The 22,972-nt window shown below is 37.0% G+C and overlaps 1 protein-coding gene across 1 annotated transcript in view; it reads left to right on the plus strand.

The window, feature by feature from the left end:
• LOC145693356 (uncharacterized) overlaps positions 1-22,972 on the plus strand; it is a 1,437,468-nt gene that overhangs the window by 1,090,773 nt on the left and 323,723 nt on the right. Inside the window, exon 27 of the mRNA XM_081769283.1 lies at positions 20,181-20,396. Within this exon, the coding sequence (XP_081625409.1) occupies positions 20,181-20,396 (216 nt within the window). The remainder of the gene's footprint in view (positions 1-20,180; positions 20,397-22,972) is intronic.

The following is a 22,972-nucleotide window of genomic DNA, read 5'->3' on the forward strand; positions in this document are numbered from 1 at the left end:
CCAGCTCGTGCCGTGTGAACTTTTTGGTGGACAAACACCGTGCTCGTGGGTTTTCTCGGGGTTCTTCCGTTTCCTTCCACTTTCTTCATTCCACCATTTCATTCATTTCTCATCATCACCGTCTCCTTTAACCTAACCGGCATAACTGTGGGACGTGAAATTTAAAGATCTCATTTTTCATTTTCGAAACCAGGGAGAGCTTCTCCGTAGTTACGGGGAAAGGGAGCATGGAGAGGCTTTGCTCCTCGTCCACAGCTTTCTGAGAAAAATAAAAAAAAAAACCCTCTTGTGTTTTATTATAGAGAATTATACAAGAAAATGCTCAAAAACCGAGTTTTTGTAGGAACATTTTTAAAACAATTTCTTGCGGGACAACTTCCAGACCCCCATTTGACTGAGGGGTTCTCAGACCCCCGGAAGGAAATTTGGCCTCCCATTGTGCTATGGTAAGATAATCACGAAATGCACCGAAATTCATGACATGAGGATTAACTTTCTGACAAATGAATTTATTTGGACAGCATGTAAGAAGGTTGCTTTTTAATTTTAATAAAAACTTCATACTGAAAATATTTAACTTCCATTAACTAACAATATCAAATTGAATTATCTAAGAGCAATCGCCACAAAGATCTAAATATTAGGGATACACTCATACACACATAACCAATCCCCGCACACGTATTCACAGTATTATGCAATTATTAGAAAGAAGCAAAAATACTTTTAATGAAAACAACATATTTTTTGATTGCATAAACTGTATTCTTTCCTTCTTAAAAATCGGACTCAGTTAAGTACTACTTTATCATTATACTAACAAAAGAAGTCCCGACGAACCCATAACAATACTTTCCGATGTTAGTTTAAGCGAGTCGCCTCAATACACTACTTTTGGTTTGAATTCACTAATTTCTGTCATGGGACCCTTGTCTGCAACCAATACAAAGAACACGAGTTCCTGCGTCGGAACAAGGGCTGAACTTTTTTGTAGACATCTCATTTTAAGAACAAAAGGTAGAAATAATAACAAAAATACCTGTGTTGGCAACGTAGAAATCATTTCTAAATAAGAAATTAAATCTTTAACGAGCAAATCTATTCGTCAATTACTGTGCATAAAAATGGATTTATTAAAGGTCTACTTTCCAGTGACTGTATATCTTGATTACTGGAAAACCAGAGACGGTATGTCTTCATCACTTAAAAGCCAGAGGTGGTATGACATACCATCGCATACCATTTCACTTCGACCACTGTCCTGTGAATCTGAACATTTTGCAAGCGACTTCGGTTTCGGGGACACTAAACCGTCGTGAGATGGATTTTCAGCAATTAAGTAATCTTTCATTTAGTTGGTCGTGTGATTTGTTGTGTCGTGTGGCAGACAAGAAAGCTGTAAATATTTCCGAATATGAACATTTTAATTGAATCTTACACGTACCAATAAGTGTGTAGTGTGTAAAGGAACGTCGAGTAGTTATCTGCAGATATGATATATATATATATATATATATATATAGGGTGTTTCAGATAAAACATCCAGTGCTTATAAATCCGAAACGGCTGAGAACAAAAAGATAAAACAAAAACTGAGATAGGAAAATATCATAAGGCACATCACATAGTGGTGTTATGGTGACCCCCATGGCCCTCCTTCAACGGGGCCCAGGGGCCAACTTCAAATTTTTAAATAGGAACACGTATTGAATCATACCTCATTCAATAGTACTTCAAACACGAAACAACTTTTGTAGGAAACAATTTTCGATTTGGGCCACCGTTTTTAAATGGCCGCAAAAAGTGGGTCCTATATCAGAAAAACGTCCAGTGCTTATAAATCCGAAATGGCTGAGAATAAAAAGATGAAACAAAAACTGAGATAGGAAAATGGCATAGGGCACATCACATGGTGTTGTTGTGGAGACCCCCTGGGCCCTCTTTCAAGGGGGCCCAGGGGCCAGCTTCAAATTTTCAAATGAGAACACGTATTGAATCATACCTCATTCAATAGTACTTGAAAAACGAACAACTTTTGTAGGAAACAATTTTCGATTCGGGCCACCGTTTTGAAAATGGCCGCAAAAAGTGGGTCCTGTATCAGATAAAACGTCCAGTGCTTATAGGCCTAAATCAGAAACGGCTGAGAATAGAGAGATGAAACAAAAACTGAGATAGAAACGATGATAAAGCATTTCAAGTGGTGTTATTGTGGTGACCCTCAGGAAACTCCATGAAGGGGGCCCAGGTGCCAACTTCAAACTAATACAGGACTTTTTGCAGCCATTTTGAAAACGGTGGCCCAAATCGAAAATTGTTTCCTACAAAAGTTATTTCGTATTTCAAGGACTATTGAATGAGAGATGATTCAATACATGTTCCCATTTGAAAATTTGAAGTTGGCTCCTAGTGGGTCACCACAACACAATGTGATGCGCCCTATGACATTTTCCTATCTGAGTTTTTGTTTCATCTTTTTATTCTCAGCCATTTCGGATTTATAAGCACTGGACGTTTTATCTGATATAGGACCCACTTTCGCGGCCTTTTAAAAACGGTGGCCCAAATCGAAAATTGTTTCCTACAAAAGTTGTTTCGTTTTTCAAGTACTATTGAATGAGGTATGATTCAATACATGTTCCTATTTGAAAATTTGAAGTTGGCCCCTGGGCCTCCTTGAAGGAGGGCCCTGGGGGTCATCACAACAACACCATGTGATGCGCCCTATGACATTTTCCTATCTCAGTTTTTGTTTCATCTTTTTATTCTCAGCCGTTTCAGATTTATAAGCACTGGACGTTTTACCTGAAACACCATGTATATATCTTAACTATATTGTAAAATTTCTTGGGTAGAGCAATAAAATGTACTCGGGATTTGGACTTTCCCTTCACCTTTTTATTATAAAGTCTTCTTCTATACACAATTATAATAAGTAATTTTTCTAATATTTACTTAGGTAAGATTAAGATAGGAACCCGGTGACCAAGCGTCGTGGGCTTTGAGGTGAGGTACTCTCGGTGACCGTGAGTCGTGAGAGGGGTCTAGATTAAATGCCTCTTTCTCGGTGGCCGTGCGTCGTGAGAAAGGGGAAAGCAACCCGGTGACCAAGCGTCGTGGGTTTAAGGATGGGTACCTCTCGGTGACCAAGCGTCGTGAGAGGGGTATCCTGTATTGTCGGCTTCCTTCGTTGCTTCTCGTCCTTCCGACTGTTGGCGATGGTGAGCGACTCCTCTTCGGGACCGTCGTCTGTTTGTTGTTTTTTACTATTAATACATGTAGTACGCGTGGCTATTGCATAGCACGGCGACGTGGGGTCCTTACACCCCCGGGACGTAGAAAAAAATAAGCCACTGGATTATTTTTTGTTGTTGTGTCATCATGTGGAATCTGCATATTTTGTACAGTATACACTGGAAATGCACTATAACACTGAAACACAAAATTAAAGTTAAAAGCACTGGTCACTGATGTAGCACTATAGGAGACACTATCACACAAATGAAGTTGAAAATGTTGATGTGAAAGCACTGACTGTCCTCGGGCCTAAGCAGGATCCGTATGTCAGGTCATTTCTCTCAAAGGAGAGGCTGTCGAAGCTTTGGTGATTACAGTTAGTTATAACTACGTCACTGATGGTAATGTCCGTAGTATATTTTATGAAGTTTGCACGTCAAAGAGCGCTATTATAGAAATTTCTAATATCGGTCTAGTTCTTACTAGTCGTAGCAAATGGATGACAGAACACAGTTAGAGAACGGTTAAAGTCATTACTTTGATATATTTAGTCACGCCGGAAAAAAGTTTGTCAATCAAAAGTCTGGATTTTCTGATCACGCTGTATATGTAGGTCAATATATTAGTGACAGTTATATGATACGCAACGGAGAAACGAAGAGAAAAAAATGTAGTTGCTGGCCTTGTGAAGTTCGTTCGCTCGAAGCCGAAAGAAAATGCAGGCTTGCAATTTTGTTCACTGAAGGAAATGTACGTGTGCAGGCAGTATGGATGCTTGTTTATATGACAATGCAGGTTGGTTAGGAATTATAAGAGTGAAAAAAAGACAAGGTATCGCTTGCGATTTGAATACTAAGGTAGGTGCTAGATTTGGTCACTTCAAATAGTTATCCTTATCATATGGTGTATCTTGTTTTCTTCTATTCCATGTTTTATTTCTTGTCTTTCTTTTTTTCTTTGTCTGCCGCTGAAACACGAAGAGTGTGCTGCGCATGTCGCTCGTTTATATCTGCTGGGATGATGGTAATCTCTTTTTTGTCTTCTTTCTGTTCGTTTCGTCGTCTTACCCGCTGCGTTCTTCATTATTTTCGTGTGGTATGTGTTTTTCGCCATCCTGGTAAAATTTGATTCTTTCGATGGAGATATTCTGTTCTCTGTCCCTGAAATTATGGGGCATGTGAACTCGAGAGAGATTGTTGTTTAGTTTTGAGATTATTGTAGCCGGTCCGCAGTATCTATCGGTCCATTGTGATGACTCTCCAATTCTTCTAAAGGGGAAGTAAATGAGTACTTTATCTCTATTGTGGAAAGTTTGTTGTTTATGTCTTCTATCAAAATACTTCTTTTGTTGTTCGTGAGCCTTCAGTAAGTTTTGCCATGTCTTTTTTCGAAGTTTTACGAGTTGGTCTCGTTCAAGCTGTAGCTGAGGGGTAATCTGTAGTTTGCAATCGCTGATTGTCCTGGGTTCGTACCCAAACATGAGAAAGAAGCTGGATTTCTTCGTTCCTAATTCAGCGAAAATTTTAAGGAATTCTGTAGTGTTTTGTTCATGACCTCGTCTAATCCTATGTCTTCATTGTTGACAGCAGGGCAGAACTTAAATTCGAAATTATATAGTTCCGCTAGTTTTTGAAGTTTCTTCGCTCTGTGCACACGATGTCTGTCCAGATGAAGGAAACGAAAGGCGCCGATTTTCAAAATTATTTCTTCCCATAAGAACTGTTCAATTGTGTCTGCCGTGATCCCATTAACAGCCTTCGTCACTATATAACGTGTACTTGTTTCGATGGCGACTAAAACATATTTTGGTTTCCCTTCTTCGTGCGGATAAAACCCTAAACCGTCGAACATCCATCGTTCTTCTATATGGCCTATCGGGTGGTGCAGAAGTTCTCCTTGTGGCTTTCGTGGGAGTTTCTTCAAGAGTTGGCACTCCCTACACTTCTTGATTCTGAATGCCAAGTATGATTTCATGTTCGGCATGTAGTATTTGTTAAGGACAGTTTTATATGTTTTTGAAAACCCAAAATCGGGCGCTGACGGGTCTTTATGGATAGACTCGAACCAATGTCCTGCCAAGCTTTTCGGGATGCACAAATATGTAGCCCAAGTTCTGGATGTTTTTGTGTACGATACAATATGTTGTCTTTTAATCGAAAATACTTAGCTGCTCTCCTGGTAGAACTTTTTGCCGATTCTCCCCCTTCTAAAACTTATTATATCAGCGTATGCGTCATCCTTACGCTGCTCTTCTCGTAAGTTCTTCAAAGATCCTGAGTATTTTATTTGGAGAATGGGTTCCTCTAGTGAATTGCATCTATATGCATGTAGATCTTCGATTGTCTGATGTGGGTCCATGGGTTCTGAAGTATCACTGCTATTCTGCTCTAAGCAGCTGATGATATCAGCCGGATGTTTCTTCCCCTCAATGTGGCAGATATCGAAATTATAGTCAGCTAAGAAAAGTCTATAGCGAGTGTATTTTCCTACCCTGTCTGGGTGATTACGCAAAGAGGTTAGACATTTTATGTCTGTAAACAATTTAAATTTACGATTAAGTAAGAAATATCTAAGCATATATAATAGCGTGTAGTTCTTTCTGCCAGACTGAGCTCTTGGGCTCAATTTTTGTGAGACGTCTGCTACAATAGGAAACGATCCCTTCTTCGTTGATTTTGGGGCAATAACAGGCTAATAACCCTCCGGTCTGGTGTGAGGATGCATCTGCGTAAAGCCTTATCTCTAGCTTTTCGTCGAAATGATAGAGAGAAGGGGCATTCTAAATGTCTTCTTTCAACTTCTCAAATAATTCATCATGTTTTTCTGTCCATTTAAATTTGGCATTTTTAGTAAGAAGCTGCTGAAAAGGGTCTTGATCGTGAAGTCCTTAATATGACTTCGTAGATAGGAGCATAGGCTAATAAAGCTCTTAATTATGCGCTTAATAGTCGGCTTTTTAAAATTCTTGATGTTCTTTGCTATTTTTGGTGAGATGCTTATCTTCTCTCCGGATACAAGGAATCCTAGTACTGGGAGCTCTCTATATAACACGTGCGTCTTCTTGGGGTTGGCTCGGAAGTCGTGTTTCCGTAATTTTTAGAATAAAAGTTCCAAATCTGAGAGTTGTTGTTCCCACGTATAAGAACCAATGACGATGTCATCAGCGAAATTGGTAATGCGTTTTGGTAAGCCGTCTCAGAGCATTTTAATTACTATAGTTAAAGATTGGGAAGTGAAACAATGGCCCATTACGCATCTAAGGAATTTATAACTTGTGCGTCTATGATTTACCTCGAAAGTCGTGTATTTAGAGCTTTTTGGATGCAATTTTATCTGAAAATACGATAGCGAAATGTCCAAGGATGTAATTAGGGTTTTCCCTTTTAAAAACTGCAACACGTCTTCTGTAGTCTGAAACTGTATGTTTAAATATTTGGTATAGTTATTACATGCCTGTAGATTCAACACAAGCCTGAAATCTGAACTGTTTGGCTTTTTGATCGCAATTAAAGGCGATGAGAAACTACTCGTCTGTGTCTCAGTTATTATTTTTGGATCTAGCAGTTGTTCTATCTGCTTATCAATTTGGTCTCTTATTCCTAATGGAATTGGTGGTGAACGGTGAAGGAATGACGTACTTTTATCTATTCGTATTATGTGTTCATATCTAAAATAACCTATATCTTCTGGACTGTATGAAAAAACGTCCCTGTATTTGTACAATAAGTTGGTTACAGCTATTCGCTGGGACTCCGGTAAATCCGGATTTATATCAAAAAGGTCAAAGTTAAAGGTTTTAGCGGTTTGTCTTAATCTTTCCTCTATTTCTTCTTGAGTACAAAATTGGTACGCTTTCTTTTCTATTCTAAATCAAAAATTCTTCCACGCCCTCCTCTGTATACGCCACTGGTGTCGTTACTCGGTACTCTCATGGTCATTGCCTCTAAGCCGTATCGGTCTAATAATGATTGTAGTGGAGCAATATAAAATGCAGCGTCATGAATTGTTTCTCTTTGAATCGATACAGGGAAGTAGAAATGTGATTTCGCCGGAACCGTAACTTTACTGGCTGTGATGACGTTTGCATTCCTTTGCAAGTGCAAAGAGTGAGTAGTTTCTTGTGACATTTCTTCCGATTCTTGTTTTTTCCATTGGGAACGTAAGCTCCCTAGGTTTTCTATATAACGATATGGATTCTCCAAGCCTATTTGAGTGAAAAGTCTTGTGAAAATGTCATTCCCAAAAATCGGATTAAAGTCAGCATCTATGATGCGGAAGTAATGTAAGAAGGTGGTGGTGCCAATTTTGAATTTAATTAAAGCTACTTCCTTTAAAGTTAGAACTTTGGTAGCAATGCCCTTGATACGAGTTTGAAATGGTATCAATATGCAATTTGGGGGTACGTCCCGTCTTGACCATAGACTAAGACTAGACTCGGTATCTAATATAGCTGGTAGACTGCTTGCATTTACATTAATATTGAGCAATAGTTTATTACTTTCTATTCCCAGCTTAACATGTTCTCGGTGTTTATTATAGGTCGTCTGCGTGAAAAAAATGCCGTCCGTATCCTTAAAAGTTTCCGCTGTTGCCTGCTCTTCTTGAATGTTATTACATTTTAATTGTGGTGGTGTCTGTGTGGCCCGCGCCGACTTTTATAAAATGGCCCGCGAGGCTTGACTTTGGCCTGCGAGCCCAGTTATGCGTTTCCCTGGTTGGAATTTTTAGGATTATTCCAACACGTGGATGCTCCGTGGTTTTTCTTATAACAAATTGAGCATACTGAAATTTTATCGCCTTTTACAAAATTGTTCTTTTTTCTACCACCGTTATCTCCTTTATTGGTATTTTTCGCATTCGCTTTTCGTCCGTTGTCACGCCTAAATTTGGACTTCATGGCATTCTTTGCCACCATTAACGATAGCTCGGTCATTTGATTAGCTAGTTTAGTGTTGTTCGTGTGAGGAGGTTGTGAGGTCGGGTTTTGATTTTGGTGGGGGTGCGGATTTGAAACTTCAGGAGGAGATGAAATATTCTGCAATGGAGGTGCAGAAGGTAATGATTCCGAATAACAAGGAGCCAACAGTAGAAGTTGGCTGTTGTACATAGGTTGGCAAGTATGAAGTAGGATTTGTTTGGCAATGAAAGTTGTTCACAGGAAATGTTGAAGGGCGGTTAGGTTGGCCGATTAAAGAATGAATTGCCTGTGATAATTCCACATAATTCCTCTTCTGCATGAGGTCCTGAGCTTTTTCCAATTCATGAAGTCGATCCTGCAGCCGCTGGATTGTTGGAAAGGATTCTAACGCTATCTTTTGCAGTAAATTTCTTTGTAGTCCTAATGAAAGAAAATGAATTTTCTGTTCCTCTTAAATCTCTGGCATTAGCTGTCTGATAGCCCTTAAATTCCTTAAGAAATATGAATCGACCGATTCATTTTCGTTTTGTTGTATTTGAAAAATTTCTAATTCCGCCTTATATGCTGGTAAATTTGGGCGGGACAGAGAAATTAATTTGGTTTTAAGTTGATCGTAACTTAGTGTGTCGAATTGGTTCTGATTTAGCAATTGTAAAACAAAATCGAGAGCTACGTCCTGCAGATACATTGGGAGAATTTCTTTCTTCTTTTCGAGGGTCCATGCCTGAAGTATAGCCAAATGATCGAACAGCATGAAAAATCGGTCCGGGTCGTCTGTACTGTGACCAGAATATTTAGTTAAATGAGGAATTTTAACAGGTATACGGAGCCTGATTCTGTCATATTGTTATCACCTTCTTTATATATATATATATATATATATATATATATATATATATATATATATATATATATATATATATATATATATATTCCCGATGTAGTTGTCGGGATAAATACCTGCCAGCCTAAAACGAATCAATCTACCGTCAAAAGTAATGAGAGTATTTATGACAATACGGATACTATCTTTTATATAATCCTGCTTTAGTAATATTAACACTAAAACTTCTAAGTCCGTTTTCCCCTTAATAAAAAGAGCGTCCCATAGAAAAGTCCTTTTAATGTCTGTACATGTCCTTTTAATCCGACGTATCTACCATATAAAATTTCTTGGGTAGAGGAATAAAATGCACTGGGGATTTGGACTTTACCTTAACTTTTTATTATAAAAAGTCTTCTTATATACACAATTATAATAAGTAATTTCTCTAGTATTTACTTAGGTAAGATTAAGATAGGAACCCGGTGACCAAGCGTCGCGGGTTTAAGGATGGGTACCTCTCGGTGACCAAACGTCGTGAGAGGGGTTTTAGGTGTTTCGATCAATCCGGGAGGATTGATGTTGGTCGAGCCGTGCAGTTCCCTTTTATCCTGTATTGTCGGCTTCCTTCGTTGCTTCTCGTCCTTCCGACTGTTGGCGATGGTGAGCGACTCCTCTTCGGGACCATCGTCTGTTTGTTTTTATTTACTATTAATACATGTAGTACGCATTGCTATTGCAGAGTACGGCTACGTGGGGATCCTTACAATATATAAAACTACATGAGCTGACATAAATTAAAAAGGTACTTCCGATTGATGTAGAAAGTTGAAATTTGGCATGATTGTAGCTTTCCGAGACTAACCGACAGGAAAATTGCCAAAAGTAAATATTTTTAATTTTTAGAGGGTCTGATGGAGGGATGAAGAATTTCCCCATGTTACTTTTTTGCACCTATAATCTCGTTTTTCAGATACGGTATTTGGAATTGGAATAAAAACTTGAAATTCGGTATGCTTGTATGGAATTGGAATAAAAACACCGCCTTTACGAAGACACTTATGTGTCGGGTAAGGAAGATTGCGTGCTACAGTGAAATTTAGAGCTGTGTCGTAGTAGTTCACTACCAGAAGGGCACCCCTACCGAATTGGTCTAAATGGAGTAGCCAGACGAAGAGTTTTCTGGGAGAAGGCAGCAGTTCTCCAGTGGCCAAGTTGGCGGAAATCATAGTGATTAGTACGGCAACTTGGACATTAGTAGTAGGCGTGTCAGAGTGACTTTAACGGCTGGGATACTGCGGGGTGGAAGGCAACGGGAAACCACCACTCTATTTTCCCTAGTTTCCTGACAGCAAAAAGAGAACATATAATCAATGGTCTTTCGCAGGTCAAAATGTAGTTCCGGAAGTAAAATATTCCCCCATTCAGATTTCCGGGAGGGGGATGGCTTGGGAAGGACCATTGGACGAGAAAGTAATAATGGTGGAAGACAGAGAAAGACAAGAAAGAGCAAAAGGTTTAGGATAGGGACATGGAACGTACCTACTATGTTATACGGAGGAAAATTAGAAAATCTTAAAGAAGAAATGAAACGAAATAATTTAGATTTGGCACGCGTTTGTGAAGTTAGATGGGAAGGTAATGGGGTATTCAACAGCGAAGGATATAGAATCTTTTATTCGGGTAATGAAAAGGGCGGTCATAATGGCGTAGGAATAATTCTTGGAAAGCGCTTAAAGGGGAAGGTAGTGAAAATAGAATTTAATGATGGTAGAGTTATGATGTTAAGACTTAAAGGGAAAACGAAGGATCTAGTGGTGATACAGACATATGCACCGACGACTTCGCATTCAACTGAAGAAGTAGATGAAAATTATAAGAAAATAGAAGAAATTATAGATAGGGAGAAGAAGGGTGCATGCATAATTCTAATGGGAGATTTCAATGCAGTTGTGAGAGAAAAACAGGAAGGTAGTATCGCAGTTAAATATGGTTTAGGCGAAAGAAATGAAAGGGGAGAGGGACTGGTGAATTTCTGTAGACAGAATTCAATAGTAATTGGGAACACATGGTTCAGTCAGCACAAGAGAAGAATATATACATGGAAATCAGCAATAGACGGCGGAAGATATCAGATAGACTTTTATGAATCAGAATAACTTAAAGAACGCGAGGACCCTTCCCGGGACTGATATTTTCTCTGATCATAATGTTGTGCTGGCCGAAGTAGATATTCAACTGAAAAATGTAGGCAGAAGAAAAGTAGGTAACAAACTGTTGAATACTGAAAAGTTGAAAAACGAGGAAATAAGAAATCTTTTCGTTAAAAAATTCGAAGAAAAATGTTCAAACGAGGAAAGAATAGGTGCAGGTAGTAACGCACGGTGGGAACATATTAAACGTTGCTTACAGCAGGCTGCAGAACAAGCAGTAGGTTACGGCGAACACAAAACTGCTAAGAAACCATGGGTTACAGAGCAGATGTTACAGAAAATGAGGGAGAGGAAGATGTGGAAACAGGTTGATACAGAAGAGGGCAGAAAGATATACAGAAAGTTCAATAATGAATTACGAAGACAAACAGACAGAGCGAGGGAAGAGTTTTACAAAAGAAAATGCGAGGACATAGAAAAATTAGAAAGAGTTGGGAAGTATGAGGAAATGTACAAGGAGGCGAAATCTATGGAATTTCGGATGAAACAAGGGGGTATTATGATGGCAGTAGAAAATAAGAATGGGAAGGTAGTCAGCGAGAGAAATGAGGTCATAGGAAGGTGGAAAGAATACGTTGAAGACTTATATGAGAATAGGGATAGACCGTATAGCCTAAATGTTGAAGTAGAAAATGAAGTAGGCGAGGATGATAAAGGATTTAGTATTCTTAGGGATGAGTTTGAAAAGGCTATATCCGAGATTAGGAATGTAAAGGCAACCGGAATAGATAACATACCAATTGAATTTTTTAAAAATATAGGAGACAAGGGAAAGAAAGAGTTGTTCCAACTATGCAATGAAATATATGAAACAGGAGAATGGCCAAAAGACTTTCTGGAAACGATCATGATACCGATGGCTAAGAAATCGAACCCAATGAGATGTGAGGATTATAGAACTATTAGTCTCAAATCTCATGTAGCTAAAATCCTGCTCTGAATACTGAACAGTGGGTTATATGAAAGAACAAATAAAGAAGTTGAAGAGGAGCATTTCGGGTTCAGAAGAGGCAAGGGCAGAAGAGATGCAATTGGATTATTAAGGGCGATCGGTGAAAGATTTATAGAAAAAGGGAAAGAGGTGTATGTTATGTTTATTGATCTAGAAAAGGCTTTTTACCGCGTGAATTGGGAATTGTTTTTGGGAGTTCTAACAAAGATAAGGTTGGAATGGAAAGATAAAAGACTCATAAGAAACTTATACATGAACCAACAAGTAAGTGTTAGGATAGGGAAGAACTGACGGAAGAGAGTGTAATTGGAAGGGAGTTCGACAAGAATGCTGCCTCTCGCCAACACTATTTAATGTCTATCTGAGTTTATATGATGATGATGGCATTTCGGTAGGAGGTAGAATGATTAGATGCATAAGATTTGCAGACGATATGGCGCTTGTTGCAGAATCTGAAAAGAAAATCAATAAAGTGTTAGAAAAAATTAGAAAGGTCTTTGAAGAATATGGGATGAAAATAAATGTTAGAAAGACAAAGGCCATGGTGATTGGAACGAAGGGGTCTGTGTCAAATATAAAAGTAGGAAGGAAGAAAATAGAACAAGTAAATAGTTTTTTATATCTGGGTAGTATTCTTAGTAATAACATGAAGTGCGAACGTGAAATAAAAGCAAGGATAAGAATGGCGAAAGAAGCTTTTAGGAGGAAGAAATGTCTGTTTTGTGGGACCTTGATTAAAGAGTTGAGAAAAAGACTCATAAAATGCTTCGTGTGGAGTGTTGTACTATATGGGGCGGAAACGTGGACTGGATGATGATGGTAAAGGTGATGAAAATCGACTGGAAGCCTTCGAAATGTGGGTGTGGAGAAGAATGGAAAGAATTAGTTGGGTCGAGGGCAAAATGAATGAGAGAGTGTTAGAAATGGTGGGTGAGAAAAGAACACTTTTAGATATTATTAGGAAGAGGGAGAGAAACTGGCTGGGATATTGCCTAAGAAGAGATTGTATCATGAGGGACGTCCTAGAGGGTATGGTGGCGGAAAAGAGTGGGAGGGGCGATGGCGACTACAATTAATGGATTATATAAAAACAGAAAGATCATACGCGAAAACGAATAAGTTAGCGGAGGACCGTGGAGCATGGAAGCTTCTCAGCTGCGGCAAGTGACCTGCCAATAAAGGCAGAATACCTATGATGATGATGTATGTTTTCATTAGCGTTAACTAAGTAAATAAGTAAAAATAAAAATTTCCAACTGTAGAGTGGTTTTTTGGAGAACTGAGAAATCTTTCCCATGTTATTTATATGGAACATCTTCTACACCCCAAAGTCTTCAGGCACTTCAGGCAGGATTGTAGCCTTTCGGGACTAACCTACAGGAAGATTGACACAAGTGAATATTTTCAGTTTTTAAGGGATTTAAAGAGAAAATGAAGAAATTCCCATGTTATTTAAATAGGCGTTTTTTGGGATACAAAATTTTATCTTTTAGATAGTTGAAATAGAAAAAAAAAACTTGAAATTTGGTAGAATTGTAGATTTAAGAGGTGGGAGGCCGTAGGCCGAGTAAACGTGAGGGTCAGCGGGCGAAGCTGTACCAAATTCAGGAAATGTAATTATAGAACAAATGTGCGAAATTCACTATTGATGCAAAGGCTGATACCTAAGATATGCGAAGCCGTAGACCGAGCAAACGCGGGGGTCTGCTAGCCAAAGACTGGTATATATATATATATATATATATATATATATATATATATATATATATATATATATATATATATATATATATATATATATATATATATATTAGCTTTTTTTAAAATTGCCAAGGACCATGTGGTGAATGCTATGAACCATGTTTTAAAATATTATGCTGTCTTTTCGTAATTTACGTAGCTGTCTGGAATAGGCTATAAAACGTAGATATTTCAATAGGGACGTACGCAGAGGGTGGGATTTGGGAGTTTGGACCTCCCGAAATCCTAATTTTTGTGCAAATTTAGTCTAATTCTAGGGGCAAGTTTTCAAATTTTAATATAATTTATCCTCAAATTGAATTTGAACCCCCCAAATACCTTTGAAGCTTTTGAAATAAATTCCTGCGTACGAGATTATATTTCAATTATTTTTTTAATGAAAATGCTGTTCTACTCAAAAGTATAGGGTTTCAAGTCTGATCAAAGGGAGCTAATTGTGCTATATATTGTGTTCATTATTATTATTATTATTATTATTATTATTATTATTAATAATAATAATAATAATAATAATAATAATAATACTCTGAAAGGTATGCAACCAATCTTCAAACTTTTTAACCATAGTGAACGTGGGGTCCAGCGTACCGGCACCATTATTATAAGAAAACACTATATATATATATATATATATATATATATATATATATATATATATATATATATATATATATACATGATCGAAAATGTCCGTTGAATCCATACTTTTTGGGGTCGCTGAAATGAACAGAAGATGCCGTTTAAATCCCCAAATTCAGCCCCATTAGTACTCCTAAGGGGGGACGGGAGCATGTAAAGGTAATTGAAAATTACCGATATTAGTGTTGAATTCATAGTTTCGGGTCTCCATAAGTTCATTGGTGACAGTTTTGGTGCCCTTTATGTCCAAAATGAAATGCATTCTCCCCGTGCGAAGAACGGGTATTCTGCTAGTCTGTAATAATAACGAACGGAAGTTTCACATACTCAACCCTTTAATATATTTTTTGCTGCTCATATTTACTAACTTGTGTGGTATATGTGTGTATGTGTAAATGAGATCATATCTCTTTTTGAGTTATTCGAAAACATACAAATAATAAAGAGGAATTTTACCAGAAATCAGAAAACTAAATAGTAGAATTAAAATCTGTTGCTTTAAGTATTTTTTCCGTTAGCGAAGCTGCAGACATGTTACAGCAAGTAAGATTACTAGCATCAGACGAAGAAATGGTTTTTAAATTATATTTTCCAGTTTTTGCCAATATTTCCGAACAAATTATTTTTTTCTAATGGATTCAAAATTTCTGGAAATTTTTCATAGTACAAGGAAGATATCTCTATAAAATATATGTTTGATTTAACATATTAACTAAAATGATTCTGGTCCCGTTATTTTAACACTTCCCTGCTATCAAGAGGGACCTTCACAAGATTGCTCAAGATAATTTTAATGCATCTATACTACGTAATTAAGCTAGCTAGGATTATATTTTAGTCTCCTTTGTAGCCATAACTCTATTCTATCACAGCGCTAACTTTAAAGTGTTTGGATGAGTTGTGCACAAAATTTCCCTATTCTAATACCAGAAACATAAGTATTCAATTATCTTAACTCTAAACTTGTAAATATAAAATAGTTTTCATTTTGAAAGCATAATATAATAAAATATTCGAAAATTTCAAATTTTCTGGCTTTTTTCAAGCTCCGGAGAAAAACGTAAAAAAAAGTTTTTTTTTAAAAAAAAAAAAACAAAATTTCCGTTTTTTTCCCAGGAATTCACAACACTAGTCTGAACACACAGTGCACCGAACACTCCAAGGATGGACCTCCGCAGCCGACGACCCATTCATGTGCGAATGTTATCACCACGACATCGGCAACTACGACTGAAATGAATACGTGACCATCGTTACTGGACCTTGGTACAGTGGCAGAGCGTTGCATTGTCATATGAATCCTGATACCTTCTTCATCATGACGATGGGAGGGTGCGAATTCGTCATGTTCTAAGGGAACAGCTCCTTGACACATGTACTGCGGGACGGAGAGAAGCGGGCGGCGGCTTAATTATCTGGGGAACATACACGTGAGCATGCATGTATCTAGTGGAGCTCGAGCAAGGCACCATGACGGCCGAGGGGTATCGCACACTGCTTGCAGACTACGTACACCCCTTCATGACGACAATGTATCCCAACGTAGTCGCATTTTTTGATAAGATAATCTACCATGTCACAAGGTCAGGAGTGTGATGGAGTGGTTCGAGGAACACAGGGATGAGTTCCAAGTGATGTGCTGGCCCCCAACTCGCCGGATCTGAACCCAATATAATACATCTGGGATGTGATTGAACGTAACGTCAGGGCACATTTACCCCTTCCCCGAAATTTACGGGAATTAGGTGACCTGTGTGTGCACATGTGGTGTCAACTCTCTCCGGCAACCTACCAAGGTTCATTGCGTCCATGCCAAGACGCGTCGTCGTTGTTATCCGTGGCAAAGGAGAACATACTGACAATTATGTAGGTAGTCAAAATGGTCTGGCTGATGTGTGTGTATATTTTAACTCGTATATTTTGTCTCGTCTCGAATTCGAGTCGAGTCGAGTCGAGTCGAGACAGAAACTGTGGAGCCGAGACACGAGTCGAGACAACATTTTCTCGAGTCTAGTCGAGACAGACTTAAATCTCGACTCGACTCGTGCGCATCCCTATCCATACGGCCTGAGTCAAACTTGTCAGCATTAATCTTGCATCGAAAGGGTGTCCCCCACATACTCTCAACCAACTGCGCCCCGGGGAAATGCTCCGAATTGCCCCCTGCCCCTTAGACCTGTCCCCCTGATTGAGCTAATAATTGAGCCAACACGGTTACTTTATGTTCTGGAACCAAATACATGATTGTTGGACTGACGAGAAAATCGAATTTCTATAAATCATCACTTTACTGGAGAAGCAAGTCTTTTTCATCATTGCCCTTTCCTCAACGGATACGGAAAAGAACTTGTGGCTGAAAGATGATTGCCAAAATTCTACAAGGCAAAATCTCGCATGCCTAAATCCTCGCTGGACGGCTTAAAATCTTAGTGGCCGGAACATTTTGAAAACAGGGTGCCAAATTCACACCTTATTTTTAAATATTCTTACACCAAGCATCGGAATAGATTGGGAAGGAGCAAAGAAGATAGGCACCATAGTACATTAAGTTGAATAAGTTATCGTGGAACATTTCTTAAATTCCCGATAGGGTTCGGATTATTTCAACCCTTCGTTCTTCACATACTTTGGCTTTAAGAGCCTGATAAAAAGCTTGAAATAAAATATACTACATACGGTATTACGTCAAAATCGAGGAATGTCTCCTATAGTTATCGAGTTATTTCTTTGTAGGTAAATCAGTTCTGAATTTCAGTAAACCTTTCCCCTATTACCCACTTTTCTCTTAGGAATAGGGAACCCCTAAATAAAAATATACATTACATTCTATGAAAATAGAATGCTATTTTCTCTTATTTGAAAACCCAGTGGTTAACACATTATGCATATTTGCAAATTTTCAAGGTGGGATGATCGTTACACCATTTATCTTGTTATTCTTGCCATATTTCAACATAAACAATAAACTTATTTTGTGGTATTAGCTAGGTAGTAGCTAGATTTTGAGTATGATTCACTCTCATATCTTACAAATGATTGGTACCAATTTCTTTTGATTCGTGATAAAGCCAATTTAAATTTCTTTGAAATGTTATCCCTAAACAGAAAAATCATTAGGGGCTCTGACCTCCAACTCTTTCTACCCAAACCTTGGTACGATCTTAATCACAACTTATTGTTCTTCTACTCATTATAACTTTTGGACATTTATAAGTTACTCATGAGTGTCAACTATAGATGCAAAGACTCGAAAAAATGGTTTTTATGACTGAGCTTTTTTGATAGTATGGTTTTAATGAAGGAATAACAGTTTTATCTTAGTTTTGTCATTAGATCTGAAAGACATTTAATTAATGCATTCTGAAAAACTTGAAGAATCAAAGGAAATTGATCACTGATAGGAAACATAAAGGGCAAATTGATGGATGCAGCGATTCTTCCAACAAATTATTCCTAGTTCCAAGCAATGGTGGGTAGATCTGTTAAAGTGATGTTCAAGAACAAAAATGTTTTAGTAAAATGTTTAATAGTATTAGCAATAACTGTTCTGAAAATTTAGTGATTTAATCAAGGATGCTTGGATTTAATGGAAGAGTATTATCGTGTACAGTTCAAACAAACGACAACTTCAATTAGTAAATAGCTAAAGGAGTATTTAGGAGCTAGATATACTGTTTAGGTAGAAGATTATACGATATAACAACAAGAATGAAGTAGTTCTGTGAATAATGAAGTTTTACTACCGTAAAATCATATCCAAAAGTGTCGTTAATGGTTTTAATTTTCTAAAATGATCTTGTATTAGGTAATGATAGAATATCTCAAGCTCACAGCAACGTTTCCCACCGGGAAACAAAACGTAAGCGAATGTCTATATTAAAGCTAAATTTGTTTTGTATCAGTTTCTTGGCTTACAACGCTTTTTTCTACCAGTTTGACTTTAGGCGACCCGTAAAACACACATAAGGTGGTTAGGCAACCAAATTGATACAAGCGATATTGGGCTCCGTAACTTACACTTTCCGGCAACCAAAAATGCGAGTTACGTAAATCATTCAAAATAGCTAGTCTCAGACTAAAAATAGCAGTGAATGTTGTAAAGGCACTTTTTAGAGTCTTGAAGCTAATATAGGAAAACAAAGGTACACTTTTAATAAGAAAGTCGCAAAAGGCTAGAAGAAACGAAAATTTCCAGTCTTTCATCCCCTTTATATATATATATATATACTCCCGAAAAGCTGACTATTGTGCATCTCTAGTGTCGAAAAGTGTATTTTGAGCCACTAAACCAATGGTGCGTTTTGGAATCATATACCGATCTTTGTTGCACTTCTATTAGTTAAATTATTAGATGTAATGAATTGCAGTTTTTCCGAAAAAAGTGTCATTATTCTTCGCAGGGACATAACTACCAGGATATTTTTTCCTCTTTCAAATTAATTTTCTGCTATTATTTTTGTGCCAGTACTTGTTACTTTAATTGAACATTTTAGATTTAAGAAGTAGTTATGTCAATGTTTTGTCCTAAGCTGAATTTCATCCGGCGAGGTCCTGGTCAGACGACACTTCGTCCGGTGAGATATCGAACAGCGAGATTTCGGCCAACGAGGTTTTGTACACTACCTTTCTTCAACATTCATGTACATTCGTATTGTGTGAAAATAAAATTTCTTACAACCTTATTTACTATATAAAGCTTGTGTTAAGTAGAAATACTGTGTCCGCTACAAATGATATGGTAGGAAAGGTACAAGTAGGCATTAAGGATAAATTACTTACGATTAGGCTTTGCACTGTATTAGATATATCCAAATTAATTTCTAATAAACTAGAACTACTTAGGATGTTTGTATGAATAAAGACGAAGTTGTAATTTTTGTTGTATATTGTCCATAAATGTCCATATCTTTCACATGTGAACTTTTTACAAAACAAAATTGTAACATAAATTTAATGTAGAAAATAAATGTTTCTTAGGGTAGCTAAGTGAAGTAGAGCTAGTTAAATCTTGTTTAAAAATATAAGCTTGTGTTTAATCAGTTGATGAGAATTCATCTTAATATCACAAATCTTAGTGGTTATTTAATTTTCAGATTAAAAGAAATTCATTTTTACTGTGACTTTTTGGTTAAAACTAATTGAATTAGTTGAAAATGTTTACATCGCACATAATATTTTCTTATCCTATATTATCATTAGCATCGTATTTTCTTCTTCAAAAGTATTTAAAATGTGCCTTGTAGCCTTGTATCCTAAGAAGCAATAAAAAAATTATATGTTTTTGAAAGAATACATGCTTTTCCGATTATTGTGAAGAATTTACTTCGTTTAATAGCATATGTAATTCATGACTGAAATTATAAATTTTACTGACACAATGTTCATTTATATATATATATATATATATATATATATATATATATATATATATATGTATATATATATATATATATATGTATATATATATATATATATATATATATATATATATATATATATATATATATACGACAGATTTCAATGATGCTCATCAATGCTGGCTAAGAAAGTAACTGCTGATAGTGTAATTATGTAAGGACTTAGCCCACATACCATAAACAAGCTAAATTATATTAACATTATTTTTCTTAATATCAGGATTACCTGGTGTAACGGGCTTGCCAGGAATGAAGGGAGAAAGAGGATTAGATGGACTTCCTGGACAACCAGGTCCACCTGGAATCAGAGGCGACAAAGGTTTTGAAGGTCTTCCTGGCGTACCTGGGACTCCAGGTGTTGGGGGACCTAAGGGTGATAAAGGAGAACCAGGAATAGCAGCAGCACCTGGCTTAAAGGGTGACCGAGGTCCTCCAGGTACGTTCTGCTCATATCGTTTCTTTCTCATTTTCCCCTGCCTTAAACACACACACACACTTATTTGCTTTAGCGCTTATGTATCCTTTTTCCTTATTAAACAACACTAGTGTTTGACGTCTTTTAGTGTATGCATATAAATTCTCTTGCTGGTTTCTATTTTTGTAGAGAAAGTTGATCGGTTTATATTTGACGTAACTAAAGAAATCTCCTGTGACCTGTGTAGTTGCGCCGGAACTATAAAATCGGCGTCGTTATCTTTGTGACTTTTGTTTGTAGGTTTCATAGTGTCCTGTTGGCGCTAGTGAAATGCCGTGGAAGGTGAATTTGAAGTGAATTCGGAAAGGGGCACCAGGGTTCTTTCCCGCGCACATCTTTCGTACAATTGAATAATGAAGTAATATTCGGAAGATCAGCTAACTACTGTAGTGGTAGTAGGCAGGGTGGATTGATTTAAATCAGGCTGATTTAAATCACGATTTAAATCAAGATTTAAATCAGTTGATTTTTTTAATAAAAATCGTTGATTTAAATCAAATACCGAAACAAAATAATTTAAAGTGAAAATAAGTAAAATCCCGTTTCTGTTCTGTTATTTCGGTTACGGAAGTTAATAATCATAATACAATGAGACTCAAATGTACAGCATAGTATGAAAATAAGTGTCATGCAGAGGATGATTAGGGAAAATCCCGTTTTGAACGGGTAACGGAGCAGTCCTGCTTTCTTCCCTTCATAACAATGGGTTTGGGTCTTTAAATCGTTAACTATTCCACCATCGACATTTAAGACGAAAATTCTTTTGTGTGCGCGTCTGCTTGATTGTTCCCATATAATAGGGCGTATTTAGAGGGGTCCTATCCCCCCTCCGATTTTTTAAAAAAAATTATAACTAGGCGAAATTTATGTATTTCGTGCCTCAAAGTAGTTCCATTTTTTTAAAAAATACGCCCCTACCAAATATCAGTAACTTTTGTGAAAAAGGTGTCATTTTGATAAACTTTGCTATACTTTTTCCTTAATGCTTAACCTTTTAAATTATATTACCTATTTTTATTCTATTAAAAATCGAATCTTCATTATTCGATTAAAAAAGTATCAAATAAACCTTTTTATTTCGTTTCTTTCAAGACTGGAGGCATTGTAGAACATGTTACATATGTTTTCACGCCTTTCTGCGTCGAGACACAGATGCCTATTATTCTTATTTTTTTTTTTTTTTTGGCAGGCTTACATTTTGTATTCAAAAGACTGAAATTTTGCAGTCCTTCAGTGCACCCCTTAGTATTTTTCAGATGTTTTCAGATCTGCGTGAAAACAGGGGATGCAGAGGGGAAAATGTAAAAAAAAGGGTATTTTTAACAAAATAGCTTTTTTCGAAATTCAGATGGAGACATATGAATTGTAATGTTTGAAAGGCTGTTCTATTCTGAAAGAAATGATGTACGAACCATGATCCTAGGATAAATAGGGATGTTTCAAGAAACTGTTACCTGAGATCCTGTTTTATACGGTAATCTGGGGTATTTGGGGGAATATTTTTCGCGGGCTTACTTTTGCACCTAGAAGATTGAAATTTTGCACATTTATTCAATGCACCCCTTAGTATTTTTCACTGTTTCAGATCTTTACCTTAAAACGATTGGTCCAGAGGGGTAAAAAAGTAAAAAAGGATATTTTTAACAGAAAATCCCTTTTTCCGTGATTTTTCCGCCCCAGATACACGATGGAGATTTGAATGGTACGATTGGAAATCTTCTTTTATATGAAGAGAATAATGTAGAAACCACGACCCTAGGATAAATAGGGATGTCTGAGGAAATGTTTACATTACATGCGGGTTATCTAGGGCATTGTGGGGATGTTCTTAGCTCATTGTTAAATATTTTCCCCGCCCTTACTATTTAAGACAGCTTGAAATTTTATACACATATTTAATACTCCCTTAATATTTCCCGGTTGATTTTGAGATATGTGCGTTAACACGAAAGAGTCCAGAGGGTATCAAACTTAAAAAAAAAAAAAATCAGAAAAATCCCATCTTCTCTCAAAATTGCCCGCTTCAGGGACATCATAGGGAAATGTGAATGTTACAGTTTCAAAGGCTGTTCTATTCTGAAGAGAATGAGGTATGAACCATGATCCTAGGATAAATAGGGATGATATTATAGCTGCTTGACTGAAAGTCTATAATTTACCTTTAAAAAAAAAAGCCATAATTTAAAAGGGTTAAGAAACATTGTTTGGGATTGATATAGGTTAACAATTGGGGATTAATTCAAAATTCAACCCTAATACTTTCACTTAAATGGCATAATTAGCATTTAATACTAATTCCTAAGGCTTTTTCTTCAGTTCGCGGCTTGTAATTTACGAGGAGAAAGGTTTGATTTAAATCAAAAAAATCGATTTAAATCAAAAAAATCAACAAAAATGATTTTTTTTTAAAAAAATTATGATTTTTTTCCACCCTGGTAGTAGGTAAAGTTATCCATAATTTTTGTGTGAACTTCTCATTAAGTTTTATGAATGGGCACGTAGTAGTAGGAGCCTGTTAGGACCATTTTGTGCCCCTT

This window comes from Thermobia domestica, chromosome 8 (genome assembly GCF_964235325.1).
Source record: "Thermobia domestica chromosome 8, izTheDome1.hap1.1, whole genome shotgun sequence".
Lineage (NCBI taxonomy): Eukaryota > Metazoa > Arthropoda > Insecta > Zygentoma > Lepismatidae > Thermobia > Thermobia domestica.